General features: G+C 43.9%; 1 protein-coding gene across 10 annotated transcripts in view; it reads left to right on the top strand.

The window, feature by feature from the left end:
• The window catches only part of cntrl (centriolin), a 226,409-nt gene that overhangs the window by 22,014 nt on the left and 181,684 nt on the right, over positions 1 to 22,711 (top strand). For 7 of the 10 annotated variants that reach the window (XM_052462629.1, XM_035786379.2, XM_035786375.2 and 4 more), the window contains 8 exons: positions 7,144 to 7,330; positions 7,578 to 7,771; positions 10,428 to 10,463; positions 10,793 to 10,834; positions 11,332 to 11,451; positions 12,283 to 12,475; positions 12,740 to 12,849; positions 17,711 to 17,905. In XM_052462629.1, the coding sequence (XP_052318589.1) occupies positions 7,144 to 7,330; positions 7,578 to 7,771; positions 10,428 to 10,463; positions 10,793 to 10,834; positions 11,332 to 11,451; positions 12,283 to 12,475; positions 12,740 to 12,849; positions 17,711 to 17,905 (1,077 nt within the window). The remainder of the gene's footprint in view (positions 1 to 7,143; positions 7,331 to 7,577; positions 7,772 to 10,427; positions 10,464 to 10,792; positions 10,835 to 11,331; positions 11,452 to 12,282; positions 12,476 to 12,739; positions 12,850 to 17,710; positions 17,906 to 22,711) is intronic. The other 3 variants (XM_035786376.2, XM_052462627.1, XM_035786378.2) reach the window with 3 other exon arrangements.

Genomic DNA, 22,711 nt, shown 5'->3' with positions numbered 1-22,711 from the left:
AAGAGAAAAGTTGCTCGCATAGATAAGTGCTGCCGAACATGGAGAGCATCTGAGCAGCTTGGGTGCGGAGCTGAGGCATTGTGTCAGGGATGAACCGTGGAAACTGTGCGGCGCCCACAGCATCATACTTTGACTTCAGCGTGTCGTTGCACTGGAGTTCAATCAGCTCCATTTGGATGTTGGTTGGTGCATTTTCCACATCAACTGCGAAGGGATTACGAAGCAGTTCAAACTTGCATTTCTGGGCATCGAAGTCGGCAAATCGCCGGCTAAACTCAGCGGCGAGAACACAGAGTTTTTCAGCAAACTGTGCGCATGGGAACACGGCGGTAGAGATCTGCGCTTTTATGGATTGGCAGCAGGGAAAATGGCAAGGGTTTCCTTGCAGCATCTGATTCTCCCACAGGCACAGTTTAGTTTTGAAGGTCCTCACTGCAGCGTACATGTCTGTGATGATGCGCCCTCGCCCCTGAAGCTGCAGGTTCAGCGCATCGAGATGGCCCGAGATGTCACAGAGAAAGGCCAGCTCACACACACTTCCTCTGCTTAGCCATCTCACCTCTGTGTGATACGGCACGTCTGCGTATTCCGAACCACACTCCTCCAGAAAAGATTTAAACTGGCGGTGATTTAGACCTTTGGCTCTTATAAAGTTAACTACCTGTGTTACTGTGGTCATAACATGTTCCATCTTTAGGGCTTTGGCACACAGTGCTTCCTGATGTATGATGCAATGGTAAACAGTTAGCTCACCTGCACAGTTCTCTTCCCACATCTTCTCCCGAACCATGCCCACCAGTCCACTCTTTTTACCGCACATCGCTGGCGCACCATCTGTCGTTAATCCAACGAGTTTATCCCACGGCAGCTTTATTTCAGTTACACATTTGGAAACCTCCTCAAAGATTTCCTTTCCTGTGGTTGTGCCATGCATTGATTTGAATCCTAATAGCTCCTCCGTAACACAGATTTGAGTCCACTCCACGGATGAAGACTGACAGCTGAGCAGTATCAGATGCGTCGCAGCTCTCATCCACAGCGAGGGAGAACGCAACAAAATCTTTTCACTTTTCCATCAGCTGGTCATACAGATTGGTGGCAAGATCACATGTGCGATCAGCTACTGTGTTCCTGCTCAGGCTCACGTTTGAAAATGCGTGTTTTTTCTCTGGGCATACGAGGTCACAAACCTTCATCATGCACTTTTTCATGAACTCTCCCTCATTAAAGGGCCGGGCTGATTTTGCAATCTCTGCTGCCACTATATAACTAGCCTTTACAGCAGCCTCGCTTTGTGATGTGGCTTTTTTAAACATATATTCTGTTGTGAAACCAAACTTCTTTTCATCTCCTCTACTTTCTGGCTCCTTTGAGTCATGTCCAGGTCCTTGTATTTGTCATGGTGTTTCGTTTCATAGTGTCGTCTAATGTTGTACTCCTTACTTACAGCCACATTGACTCCACAAACAAGACAAACAGGTTTGTCTTTTACATATGTAAACAGATATTCTGCCTCCCACTTGTCCAGAAAGCTCCTGTTTTCTGCCTTTCTTTTCGCCATTTTTGGGAAGGGTTAGCTCGCTGACAGTTGTAGCGTCTATGTTGCTATGACTACTGTCACAGAGGAGAGAGCGTTTCTGGGTCCTGTCCTGATTGGCGCGCGAAAACAGCAGAGCATTATGGGATTCGTAGTATTAGTGGTGAATGCGCTGTATAATACCGGCGGGCCAGCTCTAGTAGTAATTTGGTATTGTCTCGCGGACCAAATATAATTACCCCACGGGCCAGAGTTTGACACCCATGCTCTAAGACCTTTCTGTTAGCCTGCTAGCCCCGTGCCGCTAGCTGCCTGAAGCCACGCACTGGACTTGTATGAACACCCGGCTACGCATGCCTTTCCCTAACGTCACCATGCGGTGTCGATTACTGTTCTGGTTTGTAACTATTGTTTTATTTCACTGTAGAGCCTCTAGCAGTGCTCAACACGCCTCGGCTAACAATTTAGTTCCACCTCCCACACACGCACTGACATCACCTGGTTTAAATGCTATTTCTCTTTCATTATCACTATATGCACAGGTTTACCCCCACTGTATTCACATCCTACTGTACCTTTGTCTGTACATTATGCCTTGAATATATTCTACCGTATCCAGAAATCTGCTCCTTTTACTCTGTTCTAAACGTACTAGGCGTCCAGTTCTGTTAGCCTTTAGCCGTACCCTTATCCTACTCCTCCTCCGTTCCTCTGGTGATGTAGAGGTTAATCCAGGCCCTGCAGTGTCAACCTCCACTCCCATCCCCCAGGATCTCTCATTTGTTGACTTCTGCATCCGTAAAAGCCTTGGTTTCATGCATGTTAACATTAGAAGCCTCCTCCCTAAGTTTGTTTTATTCACTGCCCTAGCACACTCCACCAATCCGGATGTCCTAGCCGTGTCTGAATCCTGGCTTAGGAAGACCACTAAAAACCTTGAAATTTCTATTCAGATCTATAACATTTTCCGACAAGATAGAACTGCCAAAGGGGCGGGGTTGCAATTTACTGCAAAGATAACCTGCAGAGGTCTGTCTTACTATCCAGGTCTGTACCCAAACAATTTGAGCTTCTACTTCTAAAAATGTACCTCTCCAGAAACAAGTCTCTTACTGTTGCCGCTTGCTATAGACCACCCTCTGCCCCCAGCTGTGCCCTCGACACCATATGTGATTTGATTGCGCCTCATCTATCTTCTGAGCTCGTGCTGCTAGGTGACCTAAACTGGGACATGCTTAACACCCCGGCCATCCTACAATCTAAGCTTGATGCCCTCAATCACACACAAATTATCAATGAACCTACCAGATATAACCCCAAATCCGTAAACACAGGCACCCTCATAGATATCATCCTAACTAACTCACCCTCCAAATACACCTCTGCTGTTTTCAACCAAGATCTCAGCGATCACTGCCTCATTGCCTACATCCGTAATGGGTCTGCGAGCAAACGACCACCCCTCATCACTGTCAAACGCTCCCTAAAACACTTCTGCGAGCAGGCCTTTCTAATCGACCTGGCTGGGGTATCCTGGAATGACATTGACCTCAACCCGACAGTAGAGGAGGCCTGGTTATTCTTTAAAAGTGCCTTCCTCACCATCTTAAATAGGCATGCCCCATTCAAAAAATGTAGTACCAGGAATAGATATAGCCCTTGGTTCACTCCAGACCTGTCTGCCCTTGACCAGTACAAAAACATCCTGTGGCGTTCTGCATTAGCATCGAATAGCCCCCGTGATATGCAACTTTTCAGGGAAGTTAGGAACCAATATACACAGGCAGTTAGGAAAGCTAGCTTTTTTAAACAGAAATTTGCATCCTGCAGTACAAACTAAAAAAGGTTCTGGGACACTGTAAAGTCCATGGAGAATAAGAGCACCTCCTCCCAGCTGCCCACTGCTCTGAGGCTAGGGAACACTGTTACAACTGACAAATCCACTATAATTTAGAATTTCAATAAGCCTTTTTCTACGGCTGGCCATGCTTTCCACCTAGCTACCCCTACCCCGGTCAACTCCCCGGCACCCTCCACAGCAACCCGCCCAAGCCCCCACCATTTCTCCTTCACCTATATCCAGATAGATGATGTTCTGAAAGAGCTGCAAAATGTGGACCCCTACAAATCAGCCGGGTTAGACAATCTGGACCCTCTCTTTCTAAAATGATCTGCCAAAATTGTTGCAACCCCTATTACTAGCCTGTTTAACCTCTCTTTCGTATCGCCTGAGATTCCCAAAGATTGGAAAGCTGCCGCGGTCATCCCCCTCTTCAAAGGGGGAGACACTCTAGACCCAAACTGCTACAGACCTATATCTATCCTACCCTGCATCTCTAAGGTCTTCGAAAGCCAAGTTAACGAACAGATTACTGACCATTTTGAATCACATCGTACCTTCTCCGCTATGCAATCTGGTTTCCCGAGCTGGTCATGGGTGCACCTCAGCCACGCTCAAGTTCCTTAACGATATCATAACCACCATAGATAAGAGACATTACTGTGCAGCTGTATTCATCGACCTGGCCAAGGCTTTCGACTCTGTCAATCACCACATTCTAATTGGCAGACTCCACAGCCTTGGTTTCTCAAATGATTGCCTCGCCTGGTTCACCAACTATTTCTCTGATAGAGTTCAGTGTGTCAAATCAGAGGGCCTGTTGTCCGGACCTCTGGCAGTCTCTATGGGGGTGCCACAGGGTTCAATTCTCGGGCCGAATCTCTTCTCTGTATACAGTGGGGCAAAAAAGTATTTAGTCAGCCACCAATTGTGCAAGTTCTCCCATTTAAAAAGATGAGAGAGGCCTGTCATTTTCATCATATAGGTACACTTCAACTATGACAGACAAAATGAGAAAAGATTCCAGAAAATCACATTGTAGGATTTTTAATGAATTTATTTGCAAATTATGGTGGAAAATAAGTATTTGGTCACCTACAAACAAGCAAGATTTCTGGCTCTCGCAGACCTGTAACTTCTTCTTTAAGAGGCTCCTCTGTCCTCCACTCATTACCTGTATTAATGGCACCTGTTTGAACTTGTTATCAGTATAAAAGACCCACTGTACATCAATGATGTCGCTCTTGCTGCTGGTGATTCTCTGATCCACCTCTACGCAGACGACACCATTCTGTATACTTCTGGCCCTTCTTTGGACACTGTGTTAACTAACCTCCAGACGAGCTTCAATTCCATACAACTCTCCTTCCGTGGCCTCCAACTGCTCTTAAACGCAAATAAAACTAAATGCATGCTATTCAACCGATCATTGCCCGCACCTGCCCGCCCATCCAGCATCACTACTCTGGACGGCTCTGACTTAGAATACGTGGATAACTACAAATACCTAGGTGTCTGGCTAGACTGTAAACTCTCCTTCCAGACTCACATTAAGCATCTCCAATCAAAAATTAAATCTAGAATTGGCTTCCTATTTCGCAACAAAGCTTCCTTCACTCATGCTGCCAAACATACCCTCGTAAAACTGACCATCCTACCAATCCTTGACTTCGGCGATGTCATCTATAAAATAGCCTCCAACACTCTCGTCAGCAAACTGGATGTAGTCTGTAACATTTTGCCACCAAAGCCCCATACACTGCTCACCACTGCGACCTGTACGCTCTCGTTGGCTGGCCCTCGCTTCATACTCGTCGCCAAACCCACTGGCTACAGATTATCTACAAGTCTCTGCTAGGTAAAGCCCTGCCTTATCTCAGCTTGCTGGTCACCATAGCAGCACCCACTCGTAGCATGCGCTCCAGCAGGTATATCTCACTGGCCACCCCCAAAGCCAATTCCTCCTTTGGTCGCCTTTCCTTCCAGTTCTCTGCTGCCACTGACTGGAACGAACTGTAAAAATCACTGAAGCTGGAGATTCCCATCTCCCTCACTTGCTTTAAGAACCAGCTGTGAGAGCAGCTCACAGATCACTGCACCTGTTCATAGCCCATCTGTATACAGCCCATCTATCTACCTCATCCCCATACTGTATTTATTTATTTTGCTCCTTTTGCACCACAGTATCTCTACTTGCACATCCATCTTTTGCACGTCTACCATTCCAGTGTTTAATTGCCATATTGTAATTACTTTGCCACCATGGCCTATTTATTGCCTTAACTCCCTTATTTGACCTAATTTGCACTAACTGTATATAGACATTGTTTTCTTTTTCTCTACTGTATTATTGACTGTATGTTTTGTTCATTCCATGTGTAACTCTGTGTTGTATGTGTCAAAGTGCTATGCTTTATCTTGGCCAGGTCGCAGTTGCAAATGAGAACTTGTTCTCAACTTGCTTACCTGGTTTAATAAAGGTGAAATAAATGTAAAAATATATATTTTTAAAAAGTTCATCATCAAGCTGGAGGCCCTGGGTCTCAGCACCTCCCTGTGCAACTGGGTCCTGGACTTTCTGATGGGCCAACCCCAGGTGGTGAATTTGGAAACATCTCCAGTTTGCTGACCCTCAATCTCCAGTTTGCTGACCCCAAGGGTGTGTGCCCAGCCCTCTCCTGTACTCTCTGTTCACCCACTACTGCGTGGCAATGCACGCCTCCAACTCAATCATCAAGTTTGCAGATGACACAACAGTAGTGGGCTTGATCACCAACAACGACAAGACAGCCTACAGGGAGGAGGTGAGGGCACTCGGAGTGTGGTGTCAGGAAAATAACCTCACTCAACGTCAACAAAACAAAGGAGATGATCGTGGACTTCAGGAAACAGCAGAGGGAGCACCCCCCCCCAACCACATCGGAGTGTCAGCAGTTGAGAAGGTGGAAGTTCCTGGGCGTACACATGACAGACAAATTGGAATGGTCCACCCACACAGACAGTGTGGTGAAGAAGGCGCAACAGAGCCTCTTCAACATCAGGAGGCTGAAGAAATTTGGCTTGTCACCCAAAACCCTGACAAACTTTGTCTGGTACGGCAACTGCACCGCACTCAACCGCAAGGTTCTCCAGAGTGTAGTGCGGTCTGCCCAACGCATCACCAGGGGCAAACTACCTGCCCTCCATGACACCTACAGCACCCGATGTCACAGGAAGGCCAAAAAGCTCATCAAGGACAACAGCCACCCGAGCCCCTGCCTGTTCACACCTCTATCATCCAGAAGGTGAGGTCAGTACAGGTGCATCAACGCTGGGACCGAGAGATAGAAGCTGTTTCTCAATCTCAAGGCCATCAGACTGCTAAACAGCAATCACTAACTCAGAGTCTGCTGCCTTCATTGAGACCCAATCACTGGGCACTTTAATAAATGGATCACTAGTCACTTTAAATAATGTCACTTTAATATTGTTTACATATCTTACATTACTCATATCACATGTATATACTGTATTTTATACCATCTACTGCACCTTGCCTATGGCGCTCGGCTATCGCTCTTCCATATACTTCAATGTACATATTCTCATTCACCACTTTAGATTTGTGTGTATTAGGTAGTTGTTGGGGGAATTGTTATATTACTGCACTGTTGGAACTAGAAGAACGAGCATTTCACTACTCGCATTAACATCTGCTAACCATGTGTATGTGACCAATAACATTTATATTTTTTGTCTTTCTCTTCATACCTGGGGCTGCTGCAAGCTGCATGAGCTGTCCAGACTAAAGCCTCTGAAAAACCTAACAGAGTTGACCTTGGCAGAGAACCCTATAGCCAATCTCCCCCATTACCGTCTCTTCCTGGTTTTCCACCTGAGGTCACTTGAGACACTGGACGGGCAGCCTATCAGCCAGGAAGAGAGAGAGCAGGCCCCCCAGCGCTTTCAAATGGGTACATTGCAGTATTGCACAATCCCTGCTTAAAACCATGAAAGGGTCTCATTACTAGATGAGCCTTTGTATATTTTAGATACTTGGTGTGTATTCATTAGTGCAAAACTTAAAGTCCCTCTTCATTTTGGCCCGTTTGCTTCTGTTAGTTTCCTAGTGAATATACAGTACCTCAGTACCACACTTAGGTTGTTTCCTAGTTGGCACTGTTAGTGGAAATGCCAACTCTTGTCATGCTGTGGTTGCAGAGGAGATTGAGCGTCTGGAGCAGGACCTAGAGTGTCGTGTGGCAGAGATCGGGAAGCTGCAAAGTAAGCAGGTGGCTGCAGTGGAGGAGCTTGAGCAGCAGGAGGAGCTCATTGACCAACTGCAGCTAAAGAGCCTGCAGCAACAGCACTGCCAGGCCCAGCAGGAGCAGGAGCTGGACACCAAGACAAAGCTGGTGGGCATTTATCGCAACATGCATGCACTCACTCAAACACAGACAGAGAGAAAGAGAGACACACACACACACACACACCAGGGTTTCCGTTAGGAAAATGTGGTGCCGGACAACGTGACTGGTAAGATTTTAATTTACCGGCCATTTGAGAAATTTACCGGACCGATATGCTTTGGGTGAGTCTCAATAGGGCAGCCACCCACGGGGCTCAGAATGACAGATCGCCTTTTGATTATGGCAATTCATCATAACATGCCAAGCAGCTACTGTAATGAGGCATCCGATAAAACATAATTTTCAAACATTTGCAAACAAATACAATTAGCGGGAAAACACCATTCTAAACAATGCACCTGGTGCGAGCAGTATATGACAGAGATGAACATCTTCGGTAGAAACTTGGTGAATCTAAAGATGCAACAACTAGGATGGGTTACTAATATACAGTGGTTCTTCCTGTAAAAGTTGTGTAATACTGCAGCACACCTTACGGGCTGCCGCAGAATTCCATGGCAGGTTATTTAATTGTCAGCCATTGTTACCATTAATGCTAGTTAGTGCTAGTTTGACAACCAAAGGGCATCGTTGAAAAGCATTTGAAAGCTTTCAATATTGGCTGTACTAGAGAATTTAAAATATATTTTTTTAAGAACATAGTATATGGGATTGATTTTAAGAAAATTTTAATTCATTTGATTAATATTGTAGTCTTAAGAAAAACAAAACCATCAGGGTTTCCGTTATGAAAATATGGCACTGTACAACATGACGATCGGGAGTAGGCTACAGTACTAAGAGCATAACATTTCCACATTTCCAATTTGTTTCATTACAGCCTTATTCTAAAATGTATTAAATAATATTTTCCCCATATCAATTTACATACAATACCCCATAATGACAAAGGGAAACAGTTTTTAGAAATTTTTGCAAATGTATTGAAAAATAAAAACAGATACCTTATTTACATAAGTCCGCCTGTGGTAAATTCAATTGTTTGGACATGATTTGGAAAGGCACACACCTGTTTTTAGAAGGTCCCACAGTTGACAGTGCATGTCAGAGCAAAAACCAAGACATGAGGTCGAAGGAATTGTCCGTAGAGCTCCGAGACAGGATTTTGTCGAGGCACAGATCTGGGGAAGGGTACCAAAAAATGTCTGCAGCATTGAAGGTCCCGAAGAACACAGTGGTCATCATTCTTAAATGGAAGATGTTTGGAACCGCCAAGACTCTTCCTAGAGTTGGCCACGTGGCCAAACTGAGCAATCGGGGGACAAGGGTCTTGGTCAGGGAGGTGACCAAGAACCTGATGGTCACTCTGACAGAGCTCCAGACTTCCTCTGTGGAGATGGGAGAACCTTCCAGAAGGACAACCATCTCTGCAGCACTCCACCAATCAAGCCTTTAAGGCACATGGCGGCCCACTTGAAGTTTGCCAAAAGGCACCTGACCATGAGAAACAAGATTCTCTGATGAAACCAAGATTGAAATCTTTGGCCTGAATGCCAAGCGTTATGTCAGGAATTAACCTGGCACCATCTCTACGGTGTAGCATGGTGGTGGCAGCATCATGCTGTGGGGATGTTTTTCAGTGGCAGGGACTGGGAGACTAGTCAGGATCGAGGTAAAGATGAACGGAGCAAAGTGCAGAGAGATCCTTGATGAAAACCTGATCCAACTGGGGCAAAGGTTCACCTTCAAAAAGGACAATGACCCTAAACACACAGCCAAGAAAACGCAGAAGTGGCCTCAGGACAGCCAGAGCCCGGACTTGTACCAAATCGAACATCTCTGGAAGACTTGAAAATATCTGTGCAGCGACACTCCCTATTCAACTTGACAGAGCTTAAGAGGATCTGCAGATAATAATTGGAGAAACTCCCCAAATACAGGAGTGCCAAGCTTGTAGCGTCGTACCCAAGAAGACGTGAGGCTGTAATCGCTGCCAAAGGTGCTTCAACAAAGTACTGAGTAAAGGGTTTGAATACTTATGTAAATGTGATATTTCAGTCTGTTATTTTTATAAATTTTGAAAAATGTATTATGTGTAGATTGATGAGGGGGAAAAAACGTTTTAATCAATTTGAGAATTATCCTTTCACGTAGCAAAATGTGGAAAAATAATAATTTCCGAATGCACTATATAGCCGCCAATGATCACGGTGTATCAGTATTCGTATGGCAGAGGCTGGTGCTCTCACATTAGTTACATTTTTTGTTTTATATTTTTTGCCTTTTAATTAAGATTTTTATGATTAACCACTTGACAAAAAAAATAAATAATTGCCTCTGTGGTTGGATTTTCATACAAGGTAAGAAATGCCTCATAATATGATGTAAATAATTCAGGTTTCAAACAATTAACTAAGTGCGTACTGCCTCCAGCTCTCATTGTAGAGTGGTGGGTGACTTGCTGAAAGCTTGCCTACCTTTGTTTTATCTATTGGTCAATTTGGCTGGCAACAATTTTATTCATGGGCTTTTCATTTTAGTAGACAAAACCTGTCAATTACCGGCTAACGGAAATCCTGACACACACAAACACGCAAATTGTCATATAGGAAGGAGCTCCTTGAACAACGATGCATTTACGTGTCCTCTAAACTCTTCGTGCCTTCCTCTTCATCTTTCTCTCGTCTTTCTGTGCCCATAGCTATTTTCCCGGCCTCTAGTTGATCCCTTCCTGAAGGTAGTATTGCATGGTGTGGTATAGTGTTTGTGTGTATAGAAAGCAAATTCTTTTGTTTTTTTTATTGCTCATTGTTCACATGATTTCTTAATGGCCTTTTAAGTCATGCACCCAGGTTGCGTCAAACAAACAAAACACTAACCTTTTCAAATGCCAGGGCCTCATTCTCTAGTAACTCGTATTCATTATAATATAATAGGCAACACTAATCTTAGATCAGTACATCTACTCTTTATGAATACAGGCCATGATCATGTCTTCATCCATTTTTCTCATTTGCTCTTTGCATGAATTTTCTGTTTGTTTTCCCACTGCATCGGTCTCTTCAGCCTCCTTCATTGCCTGCTCCTCTACTGGATGCTATTTGTCAGGTACTCTGAAGACACACAGATTCATGTGAACCCAATGACCCCTGCTGACCCATGTCCTTGCTTAAATGTCAATGACTCTTCTGTCCATTCAGGTTCTCACTCGCAGAGCACTCTTATGTTTGCTAGCATTTTGTTGTTTTTGTTTGTTAACCTCGTGTTTCAGATTAAATGTAAAGATGATGATGATAGATGCTGCTTGCTTTTTCTTGGTTTGACTTTATATGGTCAAAGCTAGTATAATATACAGGTAATTTTGCACGTTTGTATTTTAGTGTGACAAAGTAAATTTAGGTAGATAGCAGCTGCTTTTAGATAAGCTATTATACTGAGCAGCGATTTACATGGGATTGACCACCATAAAGATGAGCTATATTTTTCGGAGAGTCCAAAATATTGCCATACATTCCATTCAAACTTGCAGTGAGTGTATGATGCTTTTCTTCAATGTGTTTGTGATATCTCTGTATAATCTCTATACTGCATGGCCGTATTAACAGCTGAAACAGAAAACGGTGGAGCTGACACGCGCATGCCAGAAGCAGTATGAGCTGGAGCAGGAGTTAGCCTTTCAGAAGATCGACGCCAAGTTTGAACCATATCCCTATTACCCAGACCATGTGAGTGCATCCATCCAGACCCATCTCTCCATTCAGTTGTTGCCTTAGGGTCTGCCGACAATGGCACCCTATACCCTATACAGTGCAATACTTCTGGTCAGAAGTAGTGAACTATACACTGAGTGTACAAAACATTAAGGACACCGCTTTCCATGACCTAGACTGACCAGATGAAAGCTGGATTAACTTTATTGATGTCACTTTTTAAATCTAATTTAATCAGTGTAGATGAAGGGTAGGAGACTGGTTTAAAAAAATATTTTTAAGCCTTGAGACATGGATGTGTGCCTTTAAGAGGGTGAATGGGCAAGACAATGGATTTAAGTGCCTTTGAACAGGGTATGGTAGTAAATATATAATAATAATATATGCCATTTAGCTGACGCTTTTATCCAAAGCGACTTACAGTCATGTGTGCATACATTCTACGTATGGGTGGTCCCGGGAAACGAACCCACTACCCTGGCGTTACAAGCGCCATGCTCTACCAACTGAGCCACAGAAGGACCATGGTAGGTGCCAGGCGCACCGGTTTGTGTCAAGAACTGCAACACTTCTGGGTTTTTCACGCTCAGTAGTTCCCCGTGTGTATCAAGAATGTTCCATTACCCAATGGACATCAGCCAACTTGACACAACTGTGGGAAGCATTGGAGTGAACATGGGTCAGCATCCCTGTGGAACACTTTTGAGTCCATGCCCAGACAAATTGAGGCCATGGGGGGTGCATTTCAAGATTAGGAAGGTGTACACTCAGGAAATAAGATGCCATTTTGGATGCACCCTTGGAATCTGCATGAATTTGTGATTCATTTCCCCTCTCTCTCACCAGGAGTTGGAGGCAGAGAGCTTGCTGGAGGAAAGCCCTTACATTGGAAAGGCACGGCACAAAAGGAACACGGTGGCCTCAGATGGCATCCAGAGTCATCAGATGCCAACTGCAGGCCACATAGAGACAGACAACCCCGGGCAAGATGTGGCCAAGATGATCAGCTCCAGAGACTGCAGCCAAGAACAGACTAAAGGTACAGAAGAGGGAGTATGGTAAAGTTTGTCCTACTAGATGCTGATCTTGGGTCAGTTAAGTTTTTTTTCCTTCTAATGGCTAAGGTTCGAATTGGAGGAGTGGAAGCTGGTATGGTAACACAATATTTTCCTATTGTGTGCATCACCCTGCCTATTGGATGTGAAGTGAACTACATGGTTGTTCCTCTGACTGTTGCTGACTGACGTGAGTGTTAGGTGAGGTGTAGTTAGGTGAGTTCTTGTTTGTGTGACTGTGTCCCCAGCCGAGGAGCGTCTGCAGCAGTTGCACAGGGAGATCGAGGAGGCAGAGCAGCAGGTCCTCAGGGCCGGTGGAGAGCTTCGCCAGCTGCAGGAGACACTCTCCCAGAAACAGGTGAGACACCGGCGAAGCTCAGCTCTCCTATTGTCTGTGTCCCAAATGGCACCATATTTCCTATATAGTGCAGTATTTTTGTCAAAATGAATGCACTTGGTCATTCCATCAAATCTGTCCCTTTTTGGTAGTGTAACTTTGAATTTTATTAAAACCTTTTTTACCTAATTTTTTACCTAATTTGAAGAGCACATGTTCAACTTAATAAATAAAAAAAAACCTTTTCAAAAAATCACTATAGTTTGTGCCAAATAAAGTGACAGGGTTGATGATTACATCTCAAATCAGCCATAAATCCCCTTGACAGGGGGTATGGAAGCTTGTTGTGTGCAACAGGGAGGGGAAATTGAATGAGTAGAACCAGCTCACATGTTGCACTATGATTTGACAATTAGATGTTCAATGTTACTTTTTTATATTAATGATGTAAAGGCCCCAGTTTAGAGGACCTGCATGATTCTGGTACTCTTCTGACCTTAATCTTCGCTTATAAATTGATTTGTGGTCACTGTAGATCGAAATGGCTTGCATTGTACACATTAGTATAGTTTTTGCGCCTATGTGAATTACAGTATGATGGGAAAACTGAAATTAATTCACTCTTCTGACTGTCCATAAACTGAACCTTACGTCACAGCCACTGACAAAGCACGTGCCTGTAATCCTTACATTGCAGCGCAACAGGAGATGATCTCTATAGCACATTCAGAGATTGATTTATTGCCATTAATCTAAAATAATTCACAGATTTTAAACAAAAAACTCCTTGGTTGTTATAGATTAATAGGATATGAAAAGCGAGTTCCTAACGAGTTCAGGAAGCCGAACGTGTGACGTTCACAGTGGTGGGGGCTGATGTTTTGATCAAGAGACCATTAGAAAATATGCACATTTTCTCTTAACACTAAACATACAAATATGTATTTTACAGTTATAAGGAAGGTTCAATCTTAGTTAGTGGTTATAATTTGATTGTACTATATTGAGAAAGCATATAAGTCATTTCAAGCCTTCATAGTTTTGTTGAATAGAAAATATGTCACAAAATGTTTCATATTTTTATCATATTTGTACTGTTTGCTGAGATTGTGTCCTCAAAAGTGACTACACCTCAGCAATTTGTAACTATTTACCAGAAAGATGAGTTTGAACCTTTCTTGGAGTATGCAGCATTACTAGTTATTGTTTATAGTCCTCTTGTGATAAATAATTACTTTTGGGGATTACTTAGATTACGTTCAGTTTACATAACGGGCTTGTCCATGAAATTAGGAACAAGTGCCTCCCGAGTGCATTGCAGTGCTACTTACCACTAGAGATCCTGGTTAGAGTCCAAGCTCTGTCTCAGCCGGCCAGTGTCGTTAGGGTAGGGTTTGGCCGGCAGGGATATTCTTGTCCCATCGCGCACTAGCGTCTCCTGTGGCGGGCAGGGCACAGTGCACGCTGACACGGTCGCCAGGTGTACGGGGTTTCCACATTGGTGCAGCTGACTTCCGGGCATTGTGTCATGAAGCAGTGCAACTGGCTGAGTTGTGTTTCAGAGGAAACACTGCTCTCGACCTTCGCCTCTCCCAAGTTTTGCAGCGACGGGACAAGACTAACTACCAATTGGATATCACAAAATTGAGGAGAAAAGGGGGTTAAAAAAAAGTATACTTTTATTTTTAAGCACAACTGAAGGAAATAAACAATTTATCTGATAGGAAACAGCCAATGTGCCATCGATATTAGTCAAATTACAAATTATATGTAAATAAATTATATGTGAATCATTTTGGTCATAAAGTCAGTCTGGTCCAAAACTGAGTTTTGTAAGTGAGTTCGTCATGACTTGATGGTTGGGTTTTGATTTCGACAATGCTCACTTGCCTAGTAACACAGGATACTCAGCTGTGGTGGTTTACACTCTATCCAATGCTACCGCAGAACACAGAGACAGTGAGACCTTCCCTGCAGCGGATCGGACTTCGTTTACTTAAGACAACAGGTCGCACATTTTTTTAATTTGAGAAATCCTGCACCGAACTCCTTGGCTTGATTTTAAAATTTGCGACTGAAACCTCCTCGGCAAAAATGTCAACTCAAGAAATCTGTAATGACTTTTATCTTAGATTCATTCAAAATAGTTTAAAGAAGTGATACTAGCATTGTTCCTATGGTCTCTCATGGGGGACTAACATCACTGCCTGCCACATCGAACCATACCCCCAAGACTGAAAGAAAATGTATCTTCATGAGCAACATTGATTTCATGTAGGTCAACTTTACCTAATAGCAGGAGTGTTTAATAATTATAGACTAAGTTAGCAAAACAATTACTTGTCTACATCTCCTCCTCTTTCCAACTGTCGTTTGATGCTCGAGCAGCTAATCCGCTAGACGCGTGGGGTTGTAGAAGCGCTAGCCTATAGGCTATGGCACTTCAGTTAAAAAAATCTTTGTGTGGACTTTCTTATACAGTTGTGGCCAAAAGTTTTGAGAATGACACAATATTAATTTCCACAAAGTTTGCTGCTTCAGTGTCTTTAGATATTTTTGTCAGATGTTACTATGGAATACTGAAGTATAATTACAAGCATTTCATAAGTGTTTGCAGTGTTGTCCCTTCTTTTCAAGACCTCTGCAATCTGCCCTGGCATGCTGTCAATTAACTTCTGGGCCACATCCTGACTGATGGCAGCCCATTCTTGCATAATCAATGCTTGGAGTTTGTCAGAATTTGTGGGTTTTTGTTTGTCCACCTGCCTCTTGAGGATTGACCACAAGTTCTCAATGGGATTAAGGTCTGGGGAGTTTCCTGGCCATGGACCCAAAATATCGATGTTTTGTTCCCAGAGCCACTTAGTTATCACTTTTGCCTTATGGCAAGGTGCTCCATCATGCTGGAAAAGGCATTGTTCATCACCAAACTGTTCCTGGATGGTTGGGAGAAGTTGCTCTCGAAGGATGTGTTGATACCATTCTTTATTCATGGCTGTGTTCTTAGGCACAATTGTGAGTGAGCCCTCCTTTAGCTGAGAAGCAACCCCACACATGAATGGTCTCAGGATGCTTTACTGTTGGCATGCTATAATTAGATACAGAATATTTTCTTAATTTCTAGATGAATCAAAGCTGATAAATATGCTATGGAAATGTTGCGTATATTTGTTTCTGTCAATTTCATTTTCATACTATAGCATAGCTGTCTCTCCCCTTCATGCTTTCCTTGTCAATTCATTATCTTATAGCTTACTTTTGGAAAGCCTAAGGTAGGCCTAGATTTTTTAAATACATTTTAAGGAAAGCAATAACATTTGCTCTCGTGTCTGACAATATAGTATGCTGTTGGCTTTGATTGACAGGTCCTTTTATTGGTGTGTGTGTGTGTGTGCGAGTTTGCTGATTCTCTTCTCTATAGGCCTATATGTTTATTCAGAAAGTTTCCTAAAGTAGCCATTAATAAGAATCAAACGCTCCTGTCATGATTTAATCTTGTAAAAGGACTATTTTCAGTACAGGCCCTTTCTCTTCAAGTCTGTTATTTTCATCCGAATAATTAGGAAGAAAAAAATGAATACGAACACATGTTTTGTTTATGACACCAGTCACGCCAATTCCGAAATATCAGCCTGCCACAATCGATCAATTATTTATGCCAAACTGGTTTAATATTTGCGTCTTTTCGCATGGGAAAATAATATGTTTACCAATAGAAATTATTATCTGCACTGCCACTGACAGGTCTGTGGGTTTGCTGTGTGAATTAATTAATACATTTCTCTCTGCCTGTTTTTTTCTTTTAGATTTGCAGTGCAGCAAAGTAGGAATTTAGCCATTGTGATCACATCACACCAGAACTAGGCTACATATCGCTCAGGCTATGGTCTCTATATCCCCCTTAAAACTTTCCTTGTCAATTTATATGATAGGCTACATTGATTTAGCATTATTCTATGATGTAGACTCTTTTTTTGATATCCTACAGAAATAATTTGAACCTAAGGCAAGTTTTTGTTCATATGTTTTTGGGAAAGGACAAATGTGATTTGCTTATGTGTCAAAGTGAGATGCGCTGCAGGTGCCTTTGATTGATGTGTCCTTTTAGGTGGGTGCATGTATAAATTGACAAATTATCTATGTCCATTCAGAAAGTTTCCTCAAATAGGCCTAGCCTGTCTGGACTTGATCTCTTTAATCACATGCAGGGTCAGCATGTGCGGAATGATGACAGGTGCCAGTTTTGTGTTACCTCTTTTATTAAATGGGATGCAACTCATTACAGAGTCCTCTCAAGACACTTTGGACAACATATTGCCACAGAGAATGACTCCGCAGCATTGGTGACGTTATGAGAATTATTCGGAAAAGTGGAGGGAAAAACGCATCAGACTAGGTGTGAATGGGTTAGTCCGTCAAAATCTGTATTTATTTTTATTTTTAGGAATTCCTCTCCAATTTGACATTTCTTAATTTGTATACTAGTCTAATATTCATAGTAATAACTTTAATAATAAAATGCTACTGATAATAATGAAGTGTAATGGTATCAGTGTAGTTTCAGGGAAAACGTGTTTCTTTTGAGTCTGATATGCGCTGATATCCCCCCCACCGGTTATGTCGGTGACCGTGTAGATTGGCTTGGCACTATCCAAAACATTTGTTTCTAATAGTGTAATAACAGGATACAGTAGTCCCAGATCTGTTTGTCCTATTATGTCAACTCCTCATCACTCCTTGTCACTTCTTGTCATGCCAAAGAGTTGACATGATTGCACAAACAGATCTGCGACCATGCTACAATAACAGCACTGTTCCACATCAACTAGCCTAATCCACCCCGGACACTTCTAAAAGCCTCTTCTCTCCATCCTTCATCTAGGTGTCCGAGGCAGAGAAAGAGCAACTAAGGCAGAAGCTCCACTGGAGGATCCAGCAAGTGAGGCAGCTGAGAGATGAGGCGGAGGCTCTGGAGGGCCAGCTGGAGATACAGAGCGGTGAAATGGACCGAACCCAGGGAGACCTGGGCCACCTCCAGGACCTACTCCACACACTGGACCCCAGGGACCCCCAGCATGTTAGTACTTTAGATAGCTAGCTCCTCCACTAACGGCCTGGACCAGAGCTAGCTATCAGCATCACTTTACACATCCCGCACCACTGACACACTGCAGAGCAACTTATTACATATTGAATACACCAAACTTGCAGGATACACCACTTTAGAACCTTTCTAAACTAGTCCCTTCAGTTGCATATACTGTCTTAGTACTTTTCTGAACGAATCCCTACAGTTGGATACACTGTATTCTGGCACTTTAGCAAGTGTTTATTCATAATGAATATGGCAAATTCACAGGATACACCATTTTAGAACTTTCCTAATCTAGTCTCTTCAGTTGCATACATTGTCTTCGCACTTTCCTAAGCTATTCCCTTCAGTTGGAATTGATGCAGCACTTCAATATACAGGGTCGATGTGCAGGGGTACGAGGTAGTTGAGGTAGATATGTACAGTGGGGAGAACAAGTATTTGATACACTGCTGATTTTGCAGGTTTTCCTACTTACAAAGCATATAGAGGTCAGTAATGACATAAGTATTTGATCACCTACCAACCAGTAAGAATTCCGTCTCTCACAGACCTGTTCGTTTTTCTTTAAGAATCCCTCCTGTTCTCCACTCATTACCTGTATTAACTGCACCTGTTTGAACTCGTTACCTGTATAAAAGACACCTGTCCACACACTCAATCAGACAGACTCCAACCTCTCCACAATGGCCAAGACCAGAGAGCTGTGTAAGGACATCAGGGATAAAATTGTAGACCTGCACAAGGCTGGGATGGGCTACAGGACAATAGGCAAGCATGATGAGAAGGCAACAACTGTTGGCGCAATTATTAGAAAATGGAAGAAGTTCAAGATGCAAGATCTCACCTTGTGGGGCATCAATGATCATGAGGAAGGTGAGGGATCAGCCTAGAATTACACGGCAGGACCTGGTCAATGACCTGAAGAGAGCTGGGACCACAGTCTCAAAGGAAACCATAAGTAACACACTACGCCGTCATGGATTAAAACCCTGCAGCGCACGCAAGGTCCCCCTGCTCAAGCCAGCGCATGTCCAGGCCCGTCTGAAGTTTGCCAATGACCATCTAGATGATCCAGAGGAGGAATGGGAGAAGGTAATGTGGTCTGATGAGACATAAATAGAGCTTTTTGGTCTAAACTCCACTCGCTGTGTTTGGAGGGAGAAGAAGGATGAGTACACCAAGAACACCATCCCAACCATGAAGCATGGAGGTGGAAACATCATTCTTTGGGGATGCTTTTCTGCAAAGGGGACAGGACGACTGCACCGTATGGATGGGGCCATGTATCGCGAGACCTTGGCCAACAACCTTCGTCCCTCAGTAAGAGCATTGAAGATGGGTCGTGGCTGGATCTTCCAGCATGACAACGACCCGAAACACACAGCCAGGGCAACTAAGGAGTGGCTCCGTAAGAAGCATCTCAAGGTTCTGGAGTGGCCTAGCCAGTCTCCAGACCTGAACCCAATAGAAAATCTTTGGAGGGAGCTGAAAGTCCGTATTGCCCAGCGACAGCCTCGAAACCTGAAGGATCTGGAGAAGGTCTGTATGGAGGACTGGGCCAAAATCCCTGCTGCAGTGTGTGCAAACCTGGTCAAGAACTACAGGAAACGTATGATCTCTGTAATTGCAAACAAAGGTTTCTGTACCAAATATTAAGTTCTGCTTTTCTGATGTATGAAATACTTATGTCATGCAATAAAATGCAAATTAATTACTTAAAAATCATACAATGTGATTTTCTGGATTTTTGTTTTAGATTCCGTCTCTCACAGTTGAAATGTACCTATGATAAAAATTACAGACCTTTACATGCTTTGTAAGTAAGAAAACATGCAAAATCTGCAGTGTATCAAATACTTGTTCTCCTCACTGTACATATAGGTAGGGATGAAGTGACTGGGCAACGGGATAGATAATAAACAGTAACAGCAGCGTATGTGATGAGTTAAAAGAGATTACTGCAAAAAGGGTCAATGCAGATATTCCGGGTAGCTATTGGTTAACTAATTAGCAGTCTTATTGCTAACCAAACTTTGTGCATCGGTACTGCTTGCGGTAGCAGAGAGAACGGTCTATGACTTGGATGGGCCTTCCTCTGACACCGCCTGGGCCGTATGCACTACCCTCTGTAGCGCTTTGCGGTCAGATGGTGATGCAGGCGGTCAAGATGCTCTCACTGGTGTCAACCTGTTCCACAACATCCCTGTCGATGTGAATGGGGGCGTGTTCGGCCCTCTGTTTCCTGTAGTCCATGATCAGCTCCTTTGTCTTGCTGACATTGATTTAAAGTTTGTTGTCCTGGCACCACACCACCAGGTCTCTTACCTCCTCCCTTGTGGCTGAGCTTAGTGATCAGGCCTACCATTCTTTTGTCGCCCGGCCACACAGTAGTGTGTTAACAGGGAGTACAGTAGGGGACTAAGCACGCACCCCTGGTGGGCCACCGTGTTGAGGGTCAATGTGGCGGATGTGTTGTTGCCTACTCTCACCAGCTGGGCGTGGCCTGTCAGGATGTCCAGGATCCAGTTGCAGAGGAAGGTGTTTAATCTCAGGGTTCTTAGCTTAGTGATGAGCTTAGAGGGTACAATGGTGTTGAACGCTGAGCTGTTGTCAATGAACAGCATTATCACATAGGTGTTCCTTTTGGAAAGGGCAGCGTGTGTGCGTGTGTGTGTACATATATACAGTACCAGTCAAAAGTTTGGACACCTACTCATTCCAGGATTTTTCTTTATTTTTACAATTTTTTTACATTGTAGAATAAAATGAAATAACACAGCTTACATAAGTTGACTTTGCCTTTACAGCTTGGAAAATTCCAGAAAATGATGTCATGGCTTTAGAAGCTTCTGATAGACCAATTGATTTGAGTCAATTGGAGATGTACCTGTATTTACCTGTATTTCAAGGCCCACCTTTAAACTCAGTGCCTCTTTGCTTGACATCATGGGAAAATCTAAAGAAATCACCTCAGAATTTTTTTTGTAGACTTCCACAAGTCTGATTGGAGCAATTTCCAAACGCCTGAAGGTACCACGTTCATCTGTACAAACAATAGTACGCAAGTGTAAACACTATGGGACCACGTAGCCATCATACCGCTCAGGAAGGAGATGCGTTCTGTCACCTAGAGATTAATGTACTTTGGTGCGAAAAGTGCAAATCAATCCCAGAACAACAGCAAAGGACCTTGTGAAGATGCTGGAGGAAACGGGTACAAAAGTACTAATCTATTGATTTCACATGACTGGGCAGGGGCCAGGCCAATCAGAATGAGTTTTTTTTCCCCTACAAAAGGGCTTTATTTTAAACAGAATTACTCCCTTTAATTTCCCCAGCATAAGGTGCACCTGTGTAATGATCATGTGGTTTATTCAGCTTCTGCCACATCCAACAAGCTTCAGAGCCGGTGTAGTAGGATTCGATCTTGGTCCTGTATTGACACTTTGCCTGTTTGGTGGTTTGTCAGAGGGTGTAGCGGAATTTCTTTTAAGTGTCTGGAATAGAGTCCCGCTCATTGAAACCTGCAGCTCTAGCCTTTACCTCGGTGCGGATGTTGCCTGTAATTCGTGGCTTCTGGTTGGGATATGTATGTACAGTATGTACGGTCACTGTAGGGGCAACGTTGTCGATGCACTTATTAATGAAGCTGGTAATTGATGTGGGTAACTCCTCAATGCCAGCAGATGAATCCCGGAACATATTCCAGTCTGTGCTAGCAAAATAGTCCTGTAGCTTAGCATCTGCTTCATCCACTTCCGTATTGAGTACTTTCTTTCTATGTTTTTGCTTGTAAGCAGGAATCAGGATATATTTATCTCTGTTCCGGAGTTCTAAATTGAGCAGCTGCTGAAAAATGAGCTCCTGTATATATTGAGATTTAAATGTTTTTTACACCCCCCCCCCCTCCTCCCTCTCTGCAGATGACTTCGTCAACCATTTTGAAAAGAAGGTCGACGACATCCGATCCTCGTTTGCTAAGTCAAACGACACCGCTGGTTCTGCTCACACTGCCCTACCCTGTGCTCTGACCTCTTTCTCCCCTCTCTCTCCAGATGAAATCTCGCGTCTTGTGACGGCCGGCCGCCCAACAACCTGCCCGCTTGACCCTATCCCCTCCTCTCTTCTCCAGACCATTTCCGGAGACCTTCTCCCTTACCTCACCTCGCTCATCAACTCATCCCTGACCGCTGGCTACGTCCCTTCCGTCTTCAAGACAGCGAGAGTTGCACCCCTTCTGAAAAAACCTACACTCGATCCCTCCGATGTCATCAACTACAGACCAGTATCCCTTCTTTCTTTTCTCTCCAAAACTCTTGAACGTGCCGTCCTTGGCCAGCTCTCCCGCTATCTCTCTCAGAATGACCTTCTTGATCCAAATCAGTCAGGTTTCAAGACTAGTCATTCAACTGAGACTGCTCTTCTCTGTATCACGGAGGCGCTCCGCACCGCTAAAGCTAACTCTCTCTCCTCTGCTCTCATCCTTCTAGACCTATCGGCTGCCTTCGATACTGTGAACCATCAGATCCTCCTCTCCACCCTCTCCGAGTTGGGCATCTCCGGCGCGGCCCACGCTTGGATTGCTCCTACCAGGTGGCGTGGCGAGAATCTGTCTCCTCACCACGCGCTCTCACCACTGGTGTCCCCCAGGGCTCTGTTCTAGGCCCTCTCCTATTCTCGCTATACACCAAGTCACTTGGCTCTGTCATAACCTCACATTGTCTCTCCTATCCTTGCTATGCAGACGACACACAATTAATCTTCTCCTTTCCCCCTTCTGATGACCAG

The sequence above is a fragment of the Oncorhynchus keta genome, chromosome 14, assembly GCF_023373465.1.
Source record: "Oncorhynchus keta strain PuntledgeMale-10-30-2019 chromosome 14, Oket_V2, whole genome shotgun sequence".
Taxonomy (NCBI): Eukaryota; Metazoa; Chordata; class Actinopteri; order Salmoniformes; family Salmonidae; genus Oncorhynchus; species Oncorhynchus keta.
This window is presented reverse-complemented; position numbering and strand designations above follow the sequence as displayed.